This window comes from Schistocerca piceifrons, chromosome 1 (genome assembly GCF_021461385.2).
Source record: "Schistocerca piceifrons isolate TAMUIC-IGC-003096 chromosome 1, iqSchPice1.1, whole genome shotgun sequence".
NCBI classification, from domain to species: Eukaryota; Metazoa; Arthropoda; class Insecta; order Orthoptera; family Acrididae; genus Schistocerca; species Schistocerca piceifrons.
In genome coordinates, this window is record NC_060138.1 from 544,899,588 (window position 1) to 544,925,057 (window position 25,470).

The following is a 25,470-nucleotide window of genomic DNA, read 5'->3' on the forward strand; positions in this document are numbered from 1 at the left end:
ACCATATGCTCCAAAACCTTACATACACTACTCGTGAGAGAAATGGGGCGATAGCTAGAGGGGAGATGTTTGTCCTTTCCAGGTTTCGGAACAGGAACGACAATAGCTTCCCGCCAACATCTGGGAAAAGTACTGTCGGTCCAAATCCGATTATAAAGGCGAAGGAGGTAATGCAGACTATGGTATGATAAATGCAGCAACATTTGGATGTGGATACCATTCGGTCCTGGGGCGGAACAGCAAGAAGAAGAGAGTGCGTGTTGGAGTTCCCGCATGTAGAAAACAGTATTATAGATTTCGCGATTTTGAGAGGAGAAAGCAAGAGGTTGCACTTCCGCTGCACGTTTCTTCGGGAGAAACGCTGGCGGGTAATTTGAAGAGGTCAAAATCTCAGCAAAGTGTTGACCCAATGAGTTAGAAATTGCAACAGGGTCCACTAATTTATCATGAGCCACAGTGATCCCAGAGACCGGGGAGAAACTAGGTGCGCCAGATAACCGTCGAATCCGACTCCAAACTTCCGAGGAGGGAGTGGAGGTGTTAAATGAGCTAGTAAAGAAGTCCCAGCTGCCCTTCTTGCTATCGCGGATGAGTGCTGGAGTGCCTTCAACAGAGGGGAGATCAAATTGGACTGACTGAAAATGGGGGAAAACAAAGCGATCGTGGGGACGCAGCTTTGTTTCCTGAAGAAAGAAGATGACCGGCGAGTAGGATCGTAAGAGGATTGACAATTCATCCTGATTGGCTCGAATGCCGCGGATTCCATTGGATAATAGGCATAGGGTGGACAGAAAAGGGAAGAATGTGACCAAGGTTGCCCTCAACTCAACGACTGCTCAGACCTAGCGACCGACAGCAAGGAACGGCATTCTGCCGAAGGCAGAAGATCCACATCCATAGGTTTTCCGGGAGCAGCTCCTGCCACCAGCGATCGGCCGGTTGATCGGCTGCCAGCAGTGAGCCTCAGCAACACAGAAGATGGCTGAGGGCGGTTACCGTCAGGCGGTGCTGTAGATGAGACACATTGTGGCAAAGAAGGAGAGGAATTGGGTTTCTTATTAGCCTTCTTGGAAACTGGACGCTGAGATGAAGGAGGAACCAATGGTTGTGAAGTTGGGGTACGTAAAAAATCTTAACGAGTAGACTCTTTCTTGGAACTACGGGTGTCTGATTTTGGGGCTCGAGATTTAGCAGAACCCGATGAAGGGTGAGCCATAGAGTGAGCAGGTGAGAGTGGGGACGTTGAACGGACGATCTTTGCGCTGGCCGATCTGACGAGCGTGGCACTAGAGGTGAGATCAGAAGTCTGCGTGGCTGCCTCCTTTGTTGGCCGAGGAGAGGCAAGGACAGTGCTGTATTTACCTGTGTGAGGCACAGTGGCTTTTCGACTGGAGAATAACTTTCGAGCAGCAAAGGTCGACACCTTTTCCTTCACTTTGATTTCCTGAACGAGCAGTTCGTCTTTTGGAACAGGACTGGCTGGTATGATTGAACTGCTGACACTGATAGCAACACTTAGGGTTTGGGATGTAAGGGCGAATGGAAATTATCTCATAGCCCACTTTTATGTTCGATGGAAGTTGAACTCTGTCAAATGTCAAGACGACAGTTCGGGTTGCAACGATGTTCTTGTCAACCCTTTCCATGACTCGATGAACAGCCATTACGCCCTGGTCAGACAGGTAGTTTTGAATTTCCTTGTCTGACAATCCGTCGAGGGAGTGTGTATAAATGACCCACGTGATGAATTTAAAGTGCGGTGCGCTTCCACCTGGACACTGAAGACGTGTAGCCGTTAAGCACGCAGCAATTTTTGTGCCCAGAGGGCACAACAAGGTACCATTTTGTAAATGGGAACAAGACTTTACAGGTCTTGCAACTGCATAGACACCTTTCTGAATTATGAACAGGTTGACTGTGGAGAAGTCTTGACCTTCGTCCGACCGGGAAACAACAAGGAACTGTGGCAACGATGGAAGAACTGTCCTTGGCTGAGACTCATTGAACTTACGCTTTTGAACAAACACAGTAGATGATGAGGAAACCACTGCGGAAGTATCCCCCATGATTACCGGCGTCTCCGATGGCACGTTCCTTCCTTGTGGGGCCCTCTCTGAGGGCACTCCTGCCTTAGGTGATTGTTCACACCTCAGGTCACACCTCCCGAGAAACGGACGGAGGGACCAATCGGCATTTTCAGAAGGTATCAGCTCGGGTAATCTCCCCACCCTGGGCCTGGCCATTACCAGGGGGTACGTACGTGTCCTACCTGTCTACCCGAGGCGGAGAATTACGCGTTACCCCGTCACTGGCTACGCATGGGAATGCGTGGGTCGGCCTTTAGACACGCACAGGGAGGAGAAAAGAGAAAGGGAGGAACAAAGAAAAGGGAAGGAAAGAAGAGAGATCTCAAAGCCGCAGCAGAGAAAAGGGTGAAGAGAAGAGGTAAGGAAAAAAGAAGGACAAAGGAAGGACCAAGACTTGCCAGCAGAGAAAACACAGAAGAGAGACCGATTTACAGTTTCGAGCGTCCGTCTCCGGACGTAGGCACTAAACATACTGCCAGAGGGGGAGAATGGGAAGGGAAGGGAAGAGGTGGCGGTGGTGGTGGTGGGGGGGGGGGGGGAGGGGGAAGGATGTAATCAGCAAGTGAGTGTCAATATTTGCTGCGAAGATTGACAGTCACTTGCTAACCTCGACACACAATGTTGCTACCACTCCACCATACATCTACATCTACATTTATACTCCGCAAGCCACCCAACGGTGTGTGGCAGAGGGCACTTTACGTGCCACTGTCACCACCTCCCTTTCCTGTTCCAGTCGCATATGGTTCGCAGGAAGAACAACTGCCGGAAAGCCTCCGTGCGCGCTTGAATCTCTCTAATTTTACATTCGTGATCTCCTCGGGAGGTATAAGTAGGGGAAGCAATATAGTCGATACCTCATCCAGAAATGCACCCTCTCAAAACCTGGACAGCAAGCTGCACCGCGATGCAGAGTGCCTCTCTTGCAGTGTCTGCCACTTGAGTTTGGTAAACATCTCCATAACGCTATCACGCTTACCAAATAACCCTGTGACGAAAAGCACCGCTCTTCTTTTGATCTTCTCTATCTCCTCTGTCAACCCGACCTGGTGTGGATCCCACACTGATGAGCAATACTCAAGTATAGCTCGAACGAGTGTTGATGGACTACATTTTCTAAGGACTCTCCCAATGAATCTCAAACCTGGCACCCACCTCACCAACAATTAATTTTATATGATCAACCCGGCCGGGAATCAAACCCGGGAACCTGTAATCCACAGGCAGCAATGTTAGCCACGACACCATGAGCTGCGAGCTGTAATGGTGGAGAAACTGCTCTTTAATTGGGATGCACATTAAAGATCTTAGGGAAGAATCCTTAGACAAAGCCAAGTTTATTACGCTAACTAACAATTGTGTTGTTGTGTTGTCGTCTGCAGTCCAGAGACTAGTTTGCTGCAGCCCTCCACGCTACTCTATCCTGCGCAAGCTTCTTCATCTCCAAGTAACTACTGAAACCTACATCCTTCTGAGTCTGCTTAGTGTATTCATCTCTTGGTCTCCCTCTATGATTTTTACCCTCCACACTGCCATCCAATACTAAATTTGTGATCCCTTGATGTCTCAGAACATGTCCTACCAACCGGTCCCTTCTTCTAGTCAAGTTGTGCCACAAACTCCTCTTCTCCCCAACTCTATTCAGTACCTTCTAATTAGTCACATGATCTACCCATATAATCTTCAGCATTCTTCTGTAGCACCACATTTCGAAAGCTTCTATTCTCTTCTTGTCTAAACTAGTTACCATCCATGTTTCACTTCCATACATGGCTACACTCCACACAAATAATTTCAGAAATGACTTTCTGACACTAAAATCTGTACTCAATGTTAACAAATTTCTCTTCTTCAGAAATGCTTTCCTTGCCATTGCCAATCTACATTTTATATCGTTTCTACTGGCAATTATGAAATAAAACATGATTTATTTAAGTGTTCCTATCTTGTTGTAATGACAGCATTGCTAGCAGTAAGAGACTTAACAGCTACAGCTCTATTGGCGAACAGAATAATTATCCCAAGAAAGAAGGTTAGGGGAATGGGAAACTTTGATTGTCAGCTCTTAATTAGAACAGAGAGTCTTTCTCTCATGTCTGTAAAGAATGGACTGTTCGTATTTTATGACATAAATAGTTTTTTAATCTGTGTATCTCCCACATTATTGCTTAACATGTGACCTAACACACTACATGTTGATTTATTACAAATATTTCTACATTAACAGTATTTTCTTATATACTTTTTCTTCCGTTAAGTGATAGTTTTATGGGAGAGAGCACTTCTGCAAGCATCTAAAATATTTGGGAATTTAATGACTTCAATGGACCTAGTAGGTCCTAATACAATTGTGTGTTTCAAATGAAAAGGATTTATTATTTCTCTTTAAAAATATGTAATACTACAGAACCTCAAGTGACTTCCAACTTTAGAGGAACTTTAATAAAGGGAGAAAGATACACTCTTACAGCACAGTAAATGCTGAATGTTTGAGACATGCATCATAATATTCTACTAATGGCACAATTCTGCAATACCATGAACAGCTGCATATGAATTATCTTATTTTACCCAAACATTTCTTTTGTATTTATAATAAAGTAGGTCAATGTTATTGGCAGAGCACACTGAGGAAGACTCAGCACACAAAGCAGCAACAGGACACAGTCTTTGGGTTGTAGTAATGGGAAATCCACTCCCATATTAATTATTTTTGGCCTCAAGGATGCCACAAAACTTATGAATAGAATAATGGGTAAACATCAAAATTCAGATATAAGAACTAAAATACATCAGTGAAAACCTCAAATGCAGCCCAGTGTGTGAAACATGGAGGGAATTTTTATGTACAAATAAATCACTTGCTAGTACCTAGATGATTTTAAAGTCACAGCTATACAGCTGAACAATAAACATCCTTCTGACAGGATGTTTTCAGAAGCTCCAAAACCAGAAATTTCCTGAACCTATTCCAGTTTTGCACAAAGGAACACACAAATCAGAAAACAGAACTAGCTTTCACACTACTACTAGCTGTGGAGAGAGAGTGGGGGGGGGGGGGGGGGGGGTTGCAGGTATAACTTGCTGGTGAGTGGCTGTGTGTGTATATTTACTGCTACTACTACTACTACTACTACTACTACTACTACTACTACTACTAACAAATTTTCAAAATAAAATTTAGAGCTGCACTTTTTCAGTTAATATCTAAAGTTGATCTTTCAAACACTATAATGTCCCTTATGCAGTTTTATTAGCACAATTGATGGGTTAGCTGATTTTACAGCACTCTTACCTCTTCCTCTAAAAGTGATCTCTGGTTAGCTGACCAGGAAGGATCTGGATGATATGATACAGTAGTTGCACTGCCAAAGTCACACAGTTTGATCATGCCATCCTCGCCAATCAGCAGGTTTTCTATCTATTTTGAGAAATATTACAAATCTTTAAGTTATCAACATCTTGAATAGACAATATTTTAAAATAAATATACCATAATTCCTTATAGATATGTAACTACTTAGTTTCCCAGGTTTCTACTTGTACTTTTTGTCTTTAGCAGATTACACTGTTTCCAGAAATTATCTAGTTATTTCAGTTAAAAATTATTTTCTCCCCATTTGCTGTTGTGTGTCAATTCCTACATGGTAGAACAGTAAAGCATAAAGTGCTTCATTTTAACCTTGTGTGCACAGATGAATCTGTGCAGTCAAACATGTAATCGGATCAAAGTACAGTATACTTTCTGAACGAGAACCCATTACCTTTATTTTAGCTTTATATTTCACTTGAATTCAGATGTACCTGTTTGTATGAAATGTTGTTTTCTTTTCAATCTCTTAATTTACAATACAATGTGGCCTGTTATTCCCCATGTTACCCCATTACTAACTTAATTTCAGAGGGAGAATCCAGTGCAATAGTCCAATGCTCAGTGTAACTTTTTGAATTTCACTCTCAGATGTGTCACACAGTTTTGGATTGCTTGACTAAAAATTCAAGAAGTGAGTACAATGGTCTAATTGCTACTGGATATCCAGCTAGGTTTTTCCTTTGATCTTTTGAATGCTATTTTGATAGTGTTTCAGTTATCATATTAAGCTGCCATGAGTAATGATATTCACTGTGCTCACAGTACTGACTCATCAGGCCTCAAATACTGCCTCCTTTCAGATTCAAATATACACTTACAGTGAACAACAGTTCATGTTAGTAGAATTAACATGACATATGAAACAGTGTTAATCCATTTAAGGCACCATCAAAGAGTTTTAATAAGCTGAGAAATACTGCAGAGAAAATACTATTCAACAAAAAAGTTGTTGGATACAATGGGAATCATATAGCCAACCTGTTTCACATCAAAGTTTATTCAAACCTTTACCTAGATTTTGACAAACATAAACCCATCTTCATCACAACAAGTAATACCATGTAAAAACAGAATATATTGCAACCAATACATTGAAGTCATACTTGCAGCAAAATTAAATGTCTAAATTAAACTTAAATGTTACATATTGAGTGAAAAGAGAAACAAAGTCATAATGCTTAGTTAACAGTAAAATGATTCCTTTAAATGCTATGGCATAGACATAAGGTATACTCAACAGTAAAAATGATCCAAGTAAAATCTAAGGGAGATGTTCATTGAACACATAAACAAACAACTAACAAGACAGAAGGGACAAGCCAATAGGAAATTTATGCAGAGATGTTGCTCACATAAGAAGTGGTGACAACCACAAAAGACACCTGTCTTGTTAATAAAATTACATTAAAATAACATTACAGAAACAGTAACATAATAAAAATTAGTAAAATGCCAATAAACATATGCAAATGAAGTTTATATGTTTTTTGTAATTCTTGTTATGTTACTGTTTCTGTAATGTTATCGCAATGTAATTTTATTGACATGTCACGTGTCTTTTCTGGCTGGCACCATTCTTATGTCAGTCCATTTGGGCATAAGTTTACTGCTGGCTCTTCCATCCTGTTAGTTGTCTGTCTGATGGACATCTCCTTTATATTTTACATCGACAATTTTTATTGCTGACTATGCCTTATGGATACCATAGCATTTATATGGATCACTTTACTGTTGAGTAAGTGTTTCTCTTGTCACTCAATATGTAAAACTTTAGTTTATTTTAGATGTTTCATTTTTTTGCACATATGACTTCCATGTACTGATTGTAAAATATCCTATTTCTAGGAGTTGTTACTTCTTCTGATGAAGACGGGTTTATAACCGTTGAAACCTAGTTGAAAGTCTGAATAAACTTTTGATGTGCAGCTTGTTGGCTGTATGATTCCCATTGCATCCATAATTCTATAGCTGCTGACTGTTGCCATGTTCAAGATTTTAAATAAGTAGTTCTTTATAAAATAATATCACAAGTGCACAATTATTTTCTTCATTTATTAATTTTTAAAAGCTTTAGGGAAGCACTCTCTTTGGCACACCTTATTAGTTATTCATGAGTTCCCTTGTACACAATTGTTGTATTTACAGCATTCTGAATTTTCCAGTGTTCTTTATAATTATGTAAGAAAGAATTTAATATTCAAGCAATACCAAATAAAGCACAGTATTTTAATGAAAGAGTGATTAATTGTCCTATCTTCAGTTCTAAACATTCCCACGAAAGGAAAAAAAAAAAAATTGTTTAATGAAAGAAATGTGGAAATTATTCTGATCAGCTGTTGATCACTTTCATTAAAATATAGGCTGTTCCATTTATCTGATGACTGCATGCCTGGGGTATTGCACGCTGGCCATGGAAGCCACACCTGTTGGTCGAATAAGTCCTTCGGGGCTGTATTATGGCCCCTCTCTCTCTCTCTCTCTCTCTCTCTCTCTCTCTCTCTCCTTTTTTTTTTTTTTTTTTTTTTAGCCTGAAGGCTGTACAGATACATGCGCCTTTTCAGCCAGTGTCATTCGAGCAAGAAACAGGCATCACAAGCGTAACAGTGAAGTTTGAGAATGCAACAATGGCAATGGCAAGAGCTAATTATTCAATTTCACAAGTTTGTTACAGAGTCCACTTGTACTGTTAGGAGATTGTTTGAACAGAAGTTTCCAGGAGATCGAGTTCCAAGTCAAGATGCAGTTCACAAATTAGTGAATAAATTTCATGAAATGGGAAGTGTTCAGGACACGAAGCATAAACAATGATGTACAGTGTTCACAGAAGCTTGTCTCGATGACATTGCATACCACCTGGAAAATTCCCCTATAAAGTCTCTCAGAAGTCTTTTGCAGAAAAAACACAAATATTGAGCACCCCTGTACAAAGTGGTGCTAAGGCCCTATAAAGTAACAGTAGCACAAGAAGTGCAACCTGGCAATCCTGTGCAGATGGTTAAGTTTTGCAAATGGGTTTTAAAACAAGTGCATGATGGTGAAATGGATCCTTACCTCACTCTGTTTTCAGACGAGACTTGGTTTCATTTACACGGGTATGTTAATTCCCAAAACACCTGAACTCAGACCTGTTATGCTTCATGAGGAACCCCTTCATGATTGTAAAAGAGTTAGTGATGACAGAATAATAGGCCCAATTTTTTTAATGACTTAGTTACAAGTGAAAGATATGTGTAAAACATTTTGTGACCTATTTTAATGAACTGAGTGGAAGAGAACTAAGCTTCGCATTTTTCCAACACTATCAGGAAGGGCTCATATGGCTAATGTTTCTTTGCATGCAATTCACAATGTGTTCGATGAAAATGTGATTAGAAGAAGTCCCAATTTAGCTCCATGAGATTTTTATTTGTGGGGTGCATTGAAGGACAAAGTGTACAAACAAATCCTCACACAATAGAGGAACTTAAGGATAATATCTCCAAATCAATTAATTCAATATCTCAGAGAGAATTACACTGTGTGATTAATAATGTCTTGAACAGATGTCAGAAATGTGTGGAAAATTATGGCATGCAGTTCCAGCATCTCCTTGTGTGACATGGGCAAGTACAAAATTTATTTTCTTATATTTTAAATGTAGTCCCGTCGTACCGCAGCAGTAGGTGGGCGACACGGCATCTGATCACAGGCAATGGAGTGCTCACTGCTCGGCATCTACTGCACTGCACTGCACTGCACTGCACAAGCATAATCAGATAAATGGAACACTCAGTATTATAGACCTCACAATAACTCTTCCTTTTTTGCTAACAAAACAGTTTATTGCTGTATTACTGCATGTACAGGTGAGGCAGGAGGGATGAAAGAACTGAAATTTACTTTTTTAAACTATGTTCATCACTTGCCTTGAGATCTCTGTGAATAATGGGGGGCTGCTGACTGTGCATGTGCTGTACAGCCTTGCACGTCTGCCAGAACACACGACAGACTATGTCTGGTGGTAGCGGTGTTGTACGCTGAGTCAGCACATCAACTAGTGTTCCACCTGCAAGCCATATCACATCAAGCAGCAGCTAAAACACTCCAGAAGCAACTAAGTCCATTACAAATCTTTGACAATTTATGTAACAATCCTCTACTACACTTTTTAAAAATTAATACCATGTAATACCATGTTGACACATGTGAAAATTACCGAACTATCAGTTTAATAAGTCACAGCTGCAAAATACAAACGCGAATTCTTTACAGACGAATGGAAAAACTGGTAGAAGCCGACCTCGGGGAAGATCAGTTTGGATTCCGTAGAAATGTTCGAACATGTGAGGCAATACTAACCCTACGACTTATCTTAGGAAATAGATTAAGGAAAGGTAAACCTACGTTCCTAGCATTTGTAGACTTAGAGAAAGCTTTTGACAATGTTGATTGGAATACTCTCTTTCAAATTCTGAAGGTGGCAGGGGTAAAATACAAGGAGCGAAAGGCAATTTACAATTTGTACAGAAACCAGATGGCAGTTATAAGAGTAGAGGGATATGAAAGGGAAGCAGTGGCTGGGAAGGGAGTGAGACAGGGTTGTAGCTTATCCCTGATGTTATGCAATCTGTATATTGAGCAAACAGTAAAGGAAACAAAAGAAAAATTTGGAGTAGGAGAAGAAATAAAAACTTTGAAGTTCGCCAATGACATTGTAATTACTCTGTCAGACAGCAAATGACCTGAGGGGGGAGAGGGAGGGGGAGGGGGAGGGGGAGGGGGAGAGGGAGAGGGAGAGGGAGAGGGAGAGGGAGAGGGAGAGGGAGAGGGAGAGGGAGAGGGAGAGGGAGAGGGAGAGGGAGAGGGAGAGGGAGAGGGAGAGGGAGAGGGAGAGGGAGAGGGAGAGGGAGAGGGAGAGGGAGAGGGAGAGGGAGAGGGAGAGGGAGAGGGAGAGGGAGAGGGAGAGGGAGAGGGAGAGGGAGAGGGAGAGGGAGAGGGAGAGGGAGAGGGAGAGGGAGAGGGAGAGGGAGAGGGAGAGGGAGAGGGAGAGGGAGAGGGAGAGGGAGAGGGAGAGGGAGAGGGAGAGGGAGAGGGAGAGGGAGAGGGAGAGGGAGAGGGAGAGGGAGAGGGAGAGGGAGAGGGGGGGTGCATGTGCTCGCAGGAATGTGTGCGAGTGCTTCTCTTTTCTGATGAAGGCTTTGGCTGAAAGCTACATGTGTAACCATCTTTTTATGTTGCGTGTCTGCAAATCAAAGTTCATCTTCACATTCAGTACCAATCCATCCCTTCCTTTTATAAATGTTGATATCCCAACTTGGACTTTCCACTGTTGTAATTTTTTCTTCTAATCAGACATTTTAAATGTTTTTTTTTATGAGAGTTTGATTCTTTAAGGAATCAGAGTGGGGGAGGGGTTTACTGGTATTCACCTAATTGAGATATTATGTCACTATGACATTAAGGTATCTAAATAATGTTCTGTCACATAAGTGTATAAGGTAGTTCTCGAACCAGATGTATATAATAATAAAACATATTTAAAGAATATGTATCATTTCCACTAAATTACAATACGTTTAAGTTTCTAATGCCAAAGATAGTGTGGCTAACATCCACACTGGTAACAACAATGGCAGACTACTAAGACACAGTAGTTATGATTACAAGGAGCTGCACTCAAATCCAAGTATACCATCCAACTTTTGCTTTCCTGTAGTTTCTTCTTTAATAATTCAATATGATCATTACTGGCATTTTTGCTTTCATAACTTCAAATCATATCCTTGTCAACCCCTTTTTTAAACTCTGCTTCGATCCTGCTTTATGCCTTACCGGTCTCCTTGCCACCAATTTATAGTGCTAACTATTAAAACAGTTAAATCAAAGACAATAGCAAATAATGGAAGTTTGCTTATGAAGAGTCAACAATATAGTAGGAAGAACAAGTGATTACCTAGGTAGGTAGATTGGAGGTATACAAAGTGCCACATTTCATACATCCTCCATATTGAGTTAGGTCAGGACAATGTGGGCAATGTTTGGTCTTGCACTATCTTGTCGAAAGGTAACATCACAGAGACCTGAGAGATGGGGGTGCAGCTACCAGCCTTCATGCCTGAGAAATGTAGCACCTGCTGACAAAATTACTGGCTATGCAAACCAAATATGGTCATGTAGTGTCGCAATGGCACCTCATATCATCACACCACATGCTGAGCTCACATGGCAATGAAAAATGCAATTTGGCAACATTCATTCTCCTCCAAGTCTCTACACACGGTTAAGTCTGTGGTGATGCAGTATACAAAACTGGAACTCTTCTGGAAAGGTGATATGGTACCATTCCTGTGCCCAGTGTTGTCATTGGATGGCCACCGTCAGGGTCTTGCAACAGACTAGCCCATTTCTTGTCTCAAGGTAAAAAGACACAGCTTTATGACCTTGCATGGTCAAGCAAACATGTCTGTTGTCTAGGTAATAGTCATGTGAGGGAGAGGGTGAGTGCTTTCCTCTCCCGCAACTATCCTGCAGACCTTGTCCACAAACAGATTTCCCGAGCAATACATTCCTCCCCGTCCAACAACAATGTTCCTACCTCCAGACCACACAGAAGCATCCCCCTTGTCACCCAATATTATCCTGGGCTCGAAAACATCAACAAATTACTCCACCAGGGATATGACTTTCTCACGTCAACCCCTGAAATGAGATCATCCCTTGACATAATTCTCCCCACACCACCCAGAGTTGCCTTTCGTCGCCCCCCTAACCTCTGTAACATCCTTGTTAAACCCTACAATATTCCCAGACTACCTTCTCTACCCAGCGGTTCCTACCCCTGCAACCGACCCCGCTGCAAAACCTGCCCCATGCATCCCCCCCACAACCACCTACTCCAGCCCCGCTACTGGTAAAACATACGCAATTCAAGGCAGGGCCACGTGTGAAACTACACGTCATTTATCAACTGACATGCCTGCACTGCACAGCCTTTTACATCGGCATGACAACAACTAAACTGGCTGAGTGCATGAACGGACACAGACGAACTGTCCGCCTAGGAGATGCCCAATACCCAGTAGCGGAGCATGCCCTCCAGCATAATTCTAGGGACCTAGGAACCTGCTACACCGTATGTGCCATTTGGCTTCTCCCACCCAACACCAGTCCCTCTGAACTGCGGAGATGGGAACTTGCACTCCAACAAATCCTTTCATCCCGCCATCCCCCTGGACTGAACCTACGTTAAACAAACTCACTCCCATTTACTCTTCAGTCTTATCTTCTTTCCCTTTCCTCTTTAGCCATTCACGCATCTTTTCATCCTACATAGTTGTGTTTATCTTTATACTATATACCTCTTTACTTCTGTATGCATCCTCTTTGGTTTGAAGCTGGCACAGTACTTACAGTAGAATATCTTTGGCTTCCCTCTGACAACCATGCCTCCATCCTTGCTACCCTCCCTATTTTCCTTTCCCTGTTGCTTCATAACCTGGGTTGTGAGTAACTGAATCTCCTTTCCCTTCTTCCCTTTCTTTCCCCTCTCCCCTCCCCGATGAAGGAACATTTGTTCCGAAAGCTAGGAATGTAAATTTTCGGTTCTGTTTTATGTGTATCTATCGGCTGTACTGAGCTGAGGTAAGTACTGGCCAGCCCCTCTATCTCTTTGTTAGTATTTGTTTCACATCTTTATATGAGATTTTCCTGTAATAGTCATGTGAGGCTGTTTAAATCCTGCACTGAGTATTGCCCTCTTGAATACACCAATACCATATCTGCATGACACATGAAATCCCGTCCAACAATATCATAGAACGATAAACTGGTATCTTGATTGGCTAAGATCCTACTGGTGTCTAATTCCACCAAATTTCTCCTTTTTGACAAGGCGTAATGTCATATTCTTACAGAAATGAACATTCAAATGTAATTTCTGAATGAGAATCCTGTTATGTATTATTTCTTTAAATACAGAATACAGATAGCATTATTCCTAGCTATTTACTGCAGTTATACTTAAATGCTAATCATTTGCACTGCATCTCCAGTTCTAACACTGGCAGAGTTGGCAGAGTTTGAACAGTCTGTCAGCTGCTTTGAAACTGCATACGTTCGCTTTGGTCTTACCATCATTGTGGGAAAAGTGAAGGCACTTGCACAACCTGGCCCAGGATTAGCTCTACCTGAGTTCAATATCTCTATCCTACATACAACATTGGAGCTGGTTGAGCACTTTTCACATCTCAGAAGCAGTTTGTCTAAACAGTTCACCTGTGAACAAGATGTTGATAACAGAATTGGGGCTGCCCATGCAGCTTTTGGGTGGTTAATACACAGTCTTCATGGATAAAGACCTAAAGCTGCACATACAATTCGGTGCACAGAGCTGTTGTCATTTCTATACTCTAGAATTGCTGTGAAACTTTGACACTTTATCACCTTGAAATCAAGAAACTTAAGAGCTTCGTTAAAAAAAAAAAAAAAACTGGTAGATCTTTAACACTAAGTAAGAGGACCGTCAAAACAGCACTGAGGGGCAACCATTGTTCCTCATCAAGTGAGGTGGTTAAGCCATGTTCGTTGCACGATTGATGAAAGGCTTCCCCGCCAAATCCTTCATAGCAAACTCTGCTCTGGCAGTAGACCTCATGGTGCCCCTCTCAGGTGCTTTAAGGACCAGGTAAAACTCACCACGAATACTACTGGCATAAAACATACAAACTTGGGGGGAATGGGTTGTGGACCGCTTACTGTGAAAGAGCCCTACATCCACCACTGTCAACTTATTTGAAGGAGAATGCTGCAAACACAAAGGGGGCAAGTGACATGCAAGAAGGCTCCTGAAGTTACAGCCCTGGCCGCCTCCTACCATTCAGTGCGATTGGTTTGTTCAGCCACCGGAAACACATCCAAAAGCTGAGTTGAAATGCTCATTATTTGCAGGAAGAAGCTGTGCATACTCTGATCTGAGTAGCAGCCAATTATGGTTGGTTGGTTGGTTGGTTGGTTGGTTGTTTGAGGTTAAAGGGACCAAACAGCAAGGTCATCAGTCCCTTGTTTCAAATAGACTCCATTCTGCTAACGGGACATCTCAGAAAAGTCAGAACAATAAAACGGAAAAAGGGGAAACGTAAAAGGGCAGTCACGTTGTCAATAGTAAAAACAAATGAGGGAAGTTGGCAAGAGAACGAACCCAACACTATGCTGAAGCAGCATAGCCAAGACCACCTGTGACTTAAAAGGTACAACTGCTATAATGCAGAAAGTACGTATGGGAATAGAAAAACTAACCAAGCCTTAAAAAGAAGGGGTAAAAACAGAGTAAAAGGGAAAGAAAAGAGGATTCCGGTCAGGGAGGTGAATCGGGAATCTCTGAACACTGCCTACAGTGGGAGACACCCAAACATTCACCGCCCTGCCCCAACACCAGAGGGAGATTAAAAACTTTAAAACTGAGAATAAAAACCACTCTCCCGGAGGAAACCTAGAACCAGAGAGACCATCAGGGAATCGTCAGCCAACATCAAAGGTAAAGTGTGGGGGAGTCTGTACTTAGCACGCAGAGCCAAAAGAAGGGGGCATTCAACCAAAATGTGGGCCACTGACTGGAAGGCTCCACAACCACATAGCGGGGGTGGCTCATCACGCAAAAGGAAACCATGGGTCAACCTGGTATGGCCAATGCGGAGACGACACAGTGTGGTCGAGTCCTTGCGGGAGAGGCGAAAGGAAGAACGCCATGGGCCTGGATTCACCTTAATGGCACGAAGTTTATTAGACAGTGGAGTAGCCTCCCAAGAATTGGCCCATGACTGTGCAAAGTGGGATTTGATGTGAAGCCGTAAATCCGCTGCAGGAGGGGTGACAGAAAACGGGGGGTAAGTAACTGCTCCCCCAGCCAAACGATCAGCGAGCTCATTACCCGGGATACCCACATGGCCCGGGACCCATAGGAAGTCAATGGAACAAGCAGCACGGTGAAGATCAGCGAGATGGTCATGGATGGCAGAGACCAAGGGATGGCGCGAAAAACACCGGTCAATAGCAAGAAGGCCACTCATCGAGTCCGTACATAACAAAACGCGGTTGTGTTGGGATTGTTTAATAAAGGTAAGGGCCCGGGAAATTGCCATCAATTCCGCAGTAAACACCCCACATGAGGGTGGCAGTAGATGATTTTCCGTTCCAACAAAGGACGTGAAGGCATACCCAACATGATCAGCAGATTTAGAGCCATCAGTGTAAAAAACAACAGCATCCCGAAACTCCCATAAAATTTGGCGGAAAAAGGAACGGAACACCACCGGGGGGATGGAATCTTTCGGACCGCGGTGGAGATCCATCCGAATTCGAGGCCGAGGAACTAACCAAGGAGGGGTGGAGGGGAGGGAGCGAGGAAGACAGGACAAAGAAGGAAGCCGAAAATCACGGTTAAGAGACGCAAGGCGCAGTCCAACCGGTAAACCAGCCCGAGGGCGGGAGTCAGGCGGGCGACGTCCATGGTCTGGGAATAGGATAGAATAGGAAGGATGAGCGGGAGAAGAACGGATAGTAAGGGCATAAGACACCAGAAGCTGGGACCGCCGAACAGAAAGGGGGGGGGGTCCCAGCTTCAACCAGGAGACTATCAACAGGGCTAGTAGGGAAGGCACCGGTGGCCAAACGGATACCACGATGGTGGACCGGATCCAGCACGTGCAGCGTGGAAGGAGCAGCTGAACCATAAACTTGACAACCATAGTCCAAACGTGACAGAACTAAAGCACGATAAAGACGGAGGAGGAGGGAACAGTCCGCACCCCAAGAGGAGTGGGCAAGGAAGCGAAGGACATCGAGTTTACGGAAACATCCTACCTTCAGGAGTCTGATATGGGGCAGCCAAGTGAGCTTTTTGTCGAAAAGAAGACCTAGGAAACGAAACTGTGGAACCACAGGCAATCTTTGTGCAGCGAGATAGAGCTCTGGATCAGGGTGGACCGTAGTACGGCGACAGAAGTGGACCACCCGCGATTTTAAAGGAGAGAATTGAAACCCGTGTGAGAGGGTCCATGCAGAGGCACGCCGTATAGCCACCTGGAGCTGCCGTTCTGCAGATGGCATCGAGGAGGAACTAACCCAAATGCAGAAATCATCCACATACAGGGCAGGGGCGACCAAGGGACCGACAGAGGCCACAAGTCCATCGATAGCAATGAGGAAAAGAAGGACACTCAAGACAGAACCCTGTGGGATGCCCGTCTCCTGGGTCCGTGGAGAACTAAAAGCAGTACCAACTCGAACTCTGAATGACCGATGGATCAGGAACTGGCGGATAAAAATCTGGAGTGGGCCCCGAAGACCCCACTGATGAAGGGTTAGTAAGATGTGATGGCGCCAGGCCGTGTCATAGGCCTTGCGAAGGTCAAAAAACACTGCAACCAAATGGCGGCGCTGGGAAAAAGCCTGCCGAACTGCGGATTCCAAGCGAAGTAAATGATCGATTGGAAATCGTCCCTCTCGAAAGCCACACTGGTAAGGGGACAATAGATCCCGAGATTCGAGGACCCAAGTGAGCCGACGGGCTACCAGCCGTTCAAGTAACTTACAACCAACATTGGTCAAACTAATTGGCCGATAGCTGTCAACAGATAGGGGGTTCTGACCAGACTTAAGGACAGGAACCACAATGCTATCCCTCCACTGAGAAGGGAAGTTACCCTGGAGCCAGATACGGTTAAACACCCGAAGAAGATGGTGCCGTTGTGGAGCACTGAGATGTTGAAGCAGCTGGTTATGAATGGAATCTGGGCCAGGGGCCGTATCGTGAGAAGAAGATAGAGCAGAAAGAAATTCCCATTCAGTGAAAGGTTCATTGTAAGATTCTGACTCACAAGTGGTGAAACATAAGGTGACAGCTTCAGCCTGCTGTTTTTGATGAAGGAAAGCAGCTGGATAGGAGGCCGACGCTGATGCCACTGCAAAATGGGTCGCAAGATGTTCTGCGAGAACTAATGGGTCCGTACAAATGCCATCTGGGAGGTGAAGGCCTGGGAGGGTGGACTGCCGATGGCAACCTTGGAGAGAGCGAAGTTTAGCCCATACCCGTGACAGAGGGACAGTGGAACCAAGGGAAGAAACGAATCGTTCCCAACATATCCGCTTGCTCTGTTTGATTAAATAACGGGCTTTAGCGCGAAGGCGCTTAAAGGTAGAAAGGCTGGCTACAGATGGGTGCCTCTTAAAGTGTTGCAAAGCTCGACGGCGATCACGGATGGCAATGGCAATGGCCGTACTCCACCACGGGACTTGCCGACGACGAAATTGTCCAGATGAGCGCGGGACAGCAAGGTTAGCAGCGCGAACAATCGCGTCAGACACGTCACGTAGGACGTCATCAATACAACCCGCCAAAGAGGGAGAAAACTCGACCTGTGCAGTATATAGAGGCCAATCGGCGCGGTGGAAAGACCAACGAGGTAACCTCTCCATCGGGGAGCGGGAAGGGAGCGTGACAATCAACGGGAAATGGTCACTATCACAAAGGTCGTCGTGTGGCGACCAGTGTAATGAAGGGAGGAGAGAGGGAGAAGAAAGAGAAAGATCAATGGCAGAAAAGGTACCATGACCAGCACTGAAATGAGTAGGGGAGCCATCATTAAGAAGGCACAGGTCGTGGTCTGCAATAAATTGGTCTATAAGAAGACCTCGTCTAGATGGAAAGGCACTGCCCCACAAAGGATGATGAGCATTAAAATCCCCAAGGAGGAGGAAGGGAGGAGGAAGTTGCTGAAGAAGGGTGGTTAAGGCAGCAGGTGTAAGAGTCCTGTCAGGAGGGAGATAAAGATTGCAAACTGTGACTGCAGAGTCTAAGTGGACCCTAACAGCAACCGCTTCCAATGTAGTTTGGAGAGGAATCCACGTGCTAGCAATGTCTGTACGGACCAACGTACAAACGCCACCAGAAGCCCGCAAGGGTCCGACCCGATTTCGACAGAAAACACGGAACCCACGGAGGGTCGGTGAGTGAGCACCAGTAAAATGAGATTCCTGGAGAACCACACAAGCTGCAGAGTAGGACGAAAGAAGGGATTTTAATTCTGGAAGGTGACGATAGTATCCATTACAGTTCCATTGGAGAACCACAGAACGATGGTTTAAAGGAGGGCTGAACATGCTAAATCCAGTCATACCGCCGGGTCCCCACCCGTCACCGACAAGGAGGGGGCGACATCCATAAACGACAGGTCAGAATCCGGTTGTGAAGTCGGGGAAGGGACCTCCGTTGACACCAGAGGCTCTTTGTCCCGGGACTTATGTTTCTTCTTCTTTTCAGGCTGAGATCGAGGAGGGCTGTGTGGCATAATGGAGCCAGCTGCAGCAAGATCAGGAACAGAAAGAGACCGGGCGACCTGGGGGCCGATAGACCGCGGCTCTCGCGGTCGCCGCGCTGCAGCAGACCTTTGACCTGGAAGGTGCCGGGAAGGGGCATCCCGGGAGAGGCGCCCTTGACCGGCAGACGCCGAAGGAGTGGGACACTTCTCCGGCTGGGGAGGGGGAGCAGCGCCCAGAGGAGAAGGTGTGGGAGCCGCAGGGGAGGGGGGAAGGAGAGGGGTCCGGGATGGGGGTAAGGAAGGGGGAGGAAGGGATGAAGATGTAACCAAGGCGTAACTAGATGTCATGGACACAGGGTGCAATCGTGCATATTTCTTACGGGCCTCTGTGTAGCTTAAACGATCAAGGGACTTATACTCCTTTATCTTTTTTTCTTTCTTATAGACTAGGCAATCTGCTGAACGTGGAGAATGACTACCATGACAATTTACACATACAGGAGGGGGAACACAGGGACTCCCCTCATGGAGTGGACGTCCACAGTCACCACAGAGAGGGTCCTGAGAACAGCGAGAAGACATGTGGCCAAAACGCAAGCACTTAAAACACCGCATAGGAGGTGGGATGTACGGCTTCACATCACAGCGATAGACCATAATCTTAACTTTCTCAGGAAGGGTATCCCCTTCAAAGGCCAGGATAAAGGCACCAGTATCAATACGATTATCTTTAGGACCCTTCTGAACACGCCGAACAAAATGAACACCCCGCCGTCCGAGATTGTCCCGAAGTTCCTCATCAGTTTGAAGGATGAGGTCTCTGTGAAAAATCACATCTTGTACCATATTTAGAGACTGGTGAGGGGTAATGGACACGAGAATTGTGCCAAGATGGGTACAGGCACGAAGGGCCGCAGATTGGGCAGCCGAAGCAGTTTTTATCAGCAACGAACCCGACCGCATCTTGCTCAGGGAGTCCACTTCGCCGAACTTGTCTTCAATGTGTTCCACAAAGAATAAAGGTTTGACATTGGTGAAAGTATCTCCATCAGTCCTGGTGCAAACTAGATAACGGGGGAAAGGTTTTGCCCCTAGACGACGGGCCTGACCCTCCTCCCAGGGGGTAGCCACGGAAGGGAAGGCCGAAGGGGCAAGAGAAGAAGCACTTGGGGAATCAGTACCACGCAGAGAGACGGCCGCAGAAGAGCGGCCAGAGTTTTGGACCCGTATGCGTTTCATCTGCATAGCGTCCGCCCTGATACCACCCACTCCGATCAGGGGCTCTCCTCACGGGCGCCACCCAGCCACAGCAAGGGCCGTCTGGCACGGCGGCCATTGCCGGGAGTTCCGATGCTCCAGGAGGACGAGCAACCACTCCAAGGCATGCATGAGGAGGTCACAGCTCAGGTATCAGAAGTGTGATCCCTGTGTGTTCAGGGGGCTCAACCAAAAGGGTACATAGCGACCCCACCACACGGGCTGGCTACCGTGCTGGCTATGCACCCTAGCATCAGACAACGACGTAAAAGAAAAGGTGGAATGTACTAGGAGGGCGCACGTTGGAGACACTAGGTAAGGTGCTCTTCCCCAAATGGCTCACACTACGGAAGAGAAATTTTGGAATGGAGGTCAAACCCCAGAGGGGGACCAAGGAATGCCAAAAGGAGGAGATGATTACGCAACAAAGCCGGAGTGTAAAACCAACAGAACCAGGAGGATAGCGGGGGCCAACATAAGCAAGGACACCAATAGAGGGAGAGGAGAGGGCGAGGGGAAAGGGGTATGGAGGGGAAAGGAGGGGAAGGGAAAGGAAATGCAGCCCGGGAGAGAAAGAAGGCTGCAATGGCTCGGGGCCCCGTGCTCGCCACGCACGTATCCACAAAAGAGTTGTGGACCCCCTGGGGGGAGCAGCCAATTATCATTTGCATACCCTAACATGTTGCACACTTCAATATGATTTAAAGTAAGCTGCACGCTGCCTTCATTCTGTTGCAATTTTAATGGCTAGCAGTGTAGTTTACACTTTCGCCTTCCATGCAATGACCTCCATTTGAAAGACTGCCATCTCACTGTTTTCCCAGAAAAGAGAAACATTATGGTCTGCATAACTTTGTACACTTTATTTATATTCTTAGCTAATTCTCTTTTACTGCCATCAGAACAACACAGAACTCAACATCAAATATTAAAAATTGTTTGGACAACGAAATACGAGGAAGTGATTAATAAAAATGGTTAACAGTCATGACAGAGGCAGTTTAGTCTTAGCAAGCCTTAGCAAGTTATTCTATCTCAAGACACTTCTTACATACCCACTCTGATTACTACGTTATGTGCCTGAAGATGAAATTGTATTTTAAAATTATTCACAGTTAGCAAAAAATAACAAATGCAGCTGACTAAAAACATATAAAAAATGAGAGAGAGAGAACTGTTTTTAACCTCAACAATAAGAGTACCAGATTTCCTGTGCTTTTAAGGCTAGAATTAGCCTGGATTTCAAATAATGGAAGGAAACAAGGTAACCACCCACTATGTAACTGAGTGGTCAACAAACACAAAAAAATGTAAGTATATTAAGCATACATAGTAACACTGATTTATTTGCAGCAAAACATTTTCAACATGAATACAACATCATAAATCAAAATAATTTTATGCTGCCCACCCAATGTTTCAAAATTTATGCTTAAACTCTACAGTATACGGGTATAAAAAGGGAAAGGAAGAGAATTGCTAGAAACACTGAAAAAATCTTATATGAGAAACTAGTGCAGAAATGTTACAATTTGCTAGAAGAATCCAAGAATGACAACCTGAAATTGGGAATCCCTGGAGGAAAGACACATTCTTTTTCTGAAGCACTACCAAGAAAATTTAGAAATCCGGCATTTGAAATTGACTGCAGAATGATTCCACTGGCATCAAAATATATTTCATGTAAAGATCTTTAAGTTATTATAATCATCAAGGAGACATTATCATCCAACTATCATATGGGAAAATTACAGATTTTGTTAGTGGTCGGCATGGTAAGACATGCTGTGAAATATTACTAAATGCCTTCTCTGAAAACTACCTATAACAGATGCGTTGGAACCCCACTCATGATGGAAATACACTCAATAAACTAGCGTAGGCATGTGCATTCAAATACAGAGATAAGTAAACAGGCAGAAAATGCTGCTGTTGGCAACACCTATATAAGACAAGTGTCAACACAGTTGTTAGATCGGGTATTGTTGCTACAATGGCAGGTTATCAAGATTTAAGTGAGTTTGAGCATGACCGACTGGATACAGCATGTCCAATGTAGCAATGAAGTGGGGATTTTCCTGACTACCACTTCACAAATGAACTGAGAATATCAGGAATCTGGTAAAACATCAAATCTCCAACATCGGCTGCTGCTGGAAAGAGATTCTGTAAGAATGGGACCAATGATGACTGAAGATAATTGTTCAACATGACAAAGTACAACCATTCCACAAATTGCTGCAGATTCCAAAGCTGGGCCATTAACAAGTGTCACTGTGTGAATCATTCAACGAAACATCATCAATATGGTCTTTCTGAGCCAAAGGCCCACTTCTGTACCCTTGACGACTGCACGACACAGTTTTATACCTCGCCTGGGCGAGTCAACACTGATATTGGACTGCTGGTGACTGGAAACATGTTGCCTGTTCGCACAAGTCTCATTTCAAATTGCATTGAGTGGATGGATGTGTATGGGTACGGAGACAACCTCATGAATCCATGGACCCTGCATGTCAGCAGAGGACTGTATGACTCTTGACAGGTGATACATACGAAAGCATCCTGTCTGATCACCTGCATCCATTCATGTCCACTGTGCATTCTGACAGACTTCGTCAATTCCAGCAGAAAAATTAGACACTCCACATGTCCAGAATTGCTACAGAGTAGCTCCAGGAACACACTTCTGAGTTTGAACACTTCCGCTGACCGTCAAACTCCCCAGACATGAACATTATTGAGCATATCTGGGATGCCTTGTGACGTGCTGTTCACAGGAGATCTCCACCACATCGTACTCTTATGGATTTATGGACAGCCCTGCAGGATTCATGGTGTCAATTCCCTTCAGCACTATTCCAGACATTAGTCGAGTCCATGCCACATATGTTGCGCAACTTCAGTGTGTTCATGGGGGTCCTACACAATATTGGGCTGGTGTACCAATTTCTTTGGCTCTTTCTTCAGTGTATACTGTATCTAATGGCAACAAATAGATCTGACCTCTTTCAACTAGAAAAGGCAGAAAGATAAATGTATGTTCAGTGAACTATATATACCCCCATGTCCTAACTCGATGAGGAACTTTAAACTTTCAGCACAGGACAGGAGCATGTAGAGCAACGATGGCCCAAGTTTAAGAGAATTGTTGACCATGCACTGAACAGACAGGTACCTAGTAGAACAGTTCATAATGGGAGTGACCCTCCATGGTAAACAGTCATTTTGCAGAAACTTCTAGGGGAACACTAATTACTGCATAACAGGTGTAAAACAAAGCATTGGCCTTACAGTAGATAAATGCTGAATGAAACTCATTTGACTGTCAAGAGTGCACTGTGTGAAACCTTCAGTGACTACCATAGCAGAATACTGTCAAATGATCTTTCACAAAATCCAAAGAAATTCTAGTCATATGTAACGGCCGTTAGTGGTACCAAAGTTAGTGCCTTGTTCCTGACAAATAAGATGAACTGGAACTGAGGATAGCAAAGCATAAGCTGAAATGCTTAACTCTGTTTTCAAATGTTCCTTTACAAAGGGAAACCCAGGAGAATTGCCACGATTTAATCCTCATGCCCCTGAAAAGATGACTAAAATCAGTATTAGTGTCAGTGGTGCTGAGAAACAGTTAAAATTGTTAAAATCGAACAAAGCTCCTGGGCCTGATGGAATCCCTGTCAGATTCTATATTCAGTTTGTGGCCGAGATAGCCTCTCTTCTAACTATAATCTATCATAGATCCCTCAAGCAAAAAATCAGGCCCAGTTCTTTGAAAAAAGCACAGGTCACACCTATCTGCAAGATGGGTAGTAGAAGTGATCCAAAAAATACTGTCCAATGTCTTTCACATCTATTTGTTGTAAAATCCTAGAACATATTCAGAATTAATAGTGAGAGGCATTGTACAGAGTGACCTCCTCCATGTCAACCAGCACGGATTCCAGAAAAATCGATCATCTGAAACCCAACTCTCACTTTTCTCACATGACACACTGGAAGATTTGAACCGAGGCAGTCAGGTTAAATGCAGTATTTTTTGATTTCGGAAAAGTATTTGACTTGGTACCACTACTGTGCTTATGGTCAAAAGTCCAATCATATGGGGTATCAAGTGAACCTTATGGATGGACTGGTGGCTTTTTGGTAGGGTGGACACAGCATGTTATATTCGATCAAGACTCATTGTCAAAGACTGGAAGTAATTTCAGGTCTGCCTAACGAAAGTGTTTTGGGACGCATGCTGTTCATGTTATATATTAATGATGTTGTGACAATATTAATAGTAACCTCATATTTTTTTTACAGATGATGCAATTATCTGTGATGAAGTACTGTTTGAAAGAGGCTGCATAAATGTTCAGTCAGATGTTAATAAGATTTCAAACCGGTACAAAGATTGGCAATTTGCTTTAAATGTTCTGAAATGTAAAATTGTGCACTTCACAAAAAGAAAAAATATAGTATCCTGTTGTTGTTGTTGTCGTCGTCTTCTTCTTCAGTCCAAACACTGGTTTGATGCAGTTCTCCATGCTACTCTATCCTATGCAAATTGCTTCATCTCCGAGTAACTACTGCAACTTACACCCTTCTGAATCTGTTTAGTGTATTCATCCCTTGGTCTCCATCTACAATTTTTACCCTCTGCACTTCCCTCCAATACTAAATTGATGATCCCTTGATGCCTCAGAATGTGCCCTACCAACCGATCCCCCCTCCTAGTCAAGTTGTGCCACAAATTCCTCTTCTCCCCAATTCTATTCAGTACTTCCTCATTCTTCATTAGTTACATGATCTACCCCATCTAATCTTTAGCATTCTTCCGTAGCACCACATTTCGAAAGCTTCTATTCTCTTCTTTTCTCAAGTAGATACCGTCCATATTTCACTTCCATGCATGGCTACACTCCATACAAATCCATTCAGAAATGACTTCCTGACACTTAAATCTATATTTGATGTTAACAAATTTCTCTTCTTCAGAAACACTTTCCTTCCCATTGCCAGTCTACATTTTGTATCCTCTCCACTTGGACCATTGTCACTTATTTCACTCCCCAAATAGTCAATCTCATCTACTACTTTAAGTGTTTCATTTCCTAATGTACTTTCCTCAGCATCACCTGGTTTAATTTGACTAGATTCCATTATCCTCGTTTTGCTTTTTTTGACATTCATCTTATATCCTCCTTTCAAGACACTGTCCATTCTTTTCAACTGCTCTTCCAGGTCCTTTGCTGTCTCTGACAGAATCACAATTTCATCGGCAAACCTCAGAGCTTTTATTTCTTCTCCATGGATTTTAATTCCTACTCCAAATTTTTCTTTCGTTTCCTTTACTGCTTGCTCAATATACAGATTGAATAACATTGAGGATAGGCTGCAACCCTGTCTCACTCCCTTCCCACCACTGCTTCCCTTTCATGCCCCTCAACTCCCGTAACTGCCATCTGGTTTC

The 25,470-nt window shown here is 44.0% G+C and overlaps 1 protein-coding gene across 4 annotated transcripts in view; it reads right to left on the bottom strand.

Moving 5' to 3' along the window:
• LOC124800021 (cyclin-G-associated kinase) overlaps window positions 1-25,470 on the bottom strand; it is a 263,298-nt gene that overhangs the window by 231,835 nt on the left and 5,993 nt on the right. For all 4 annotated transcript variants that reach the window (XR_007017105.1, XM_047262964.1, XM_047262963.1 and 1 more), the window contains exons 5-6: window positions 9,366-9,505; window positions 5,383-5,508 (exon numbers count right to left, since the gene is read on the bottom strand). Coding sequence is in view for 3 of the 4 variants with exons in the window: in XM_047262964.1 (XP_047118920.1) it covers window positions 5,383-5,508; window positions 9,366-9,505 (266 nt within the window). In the remaining variant the exon portion in view is untranslated. The remainder of the gene's footprint in view (window positions 1-5,382; window positions 5,509-9,365; window positions 9,506-25,470) is intronic.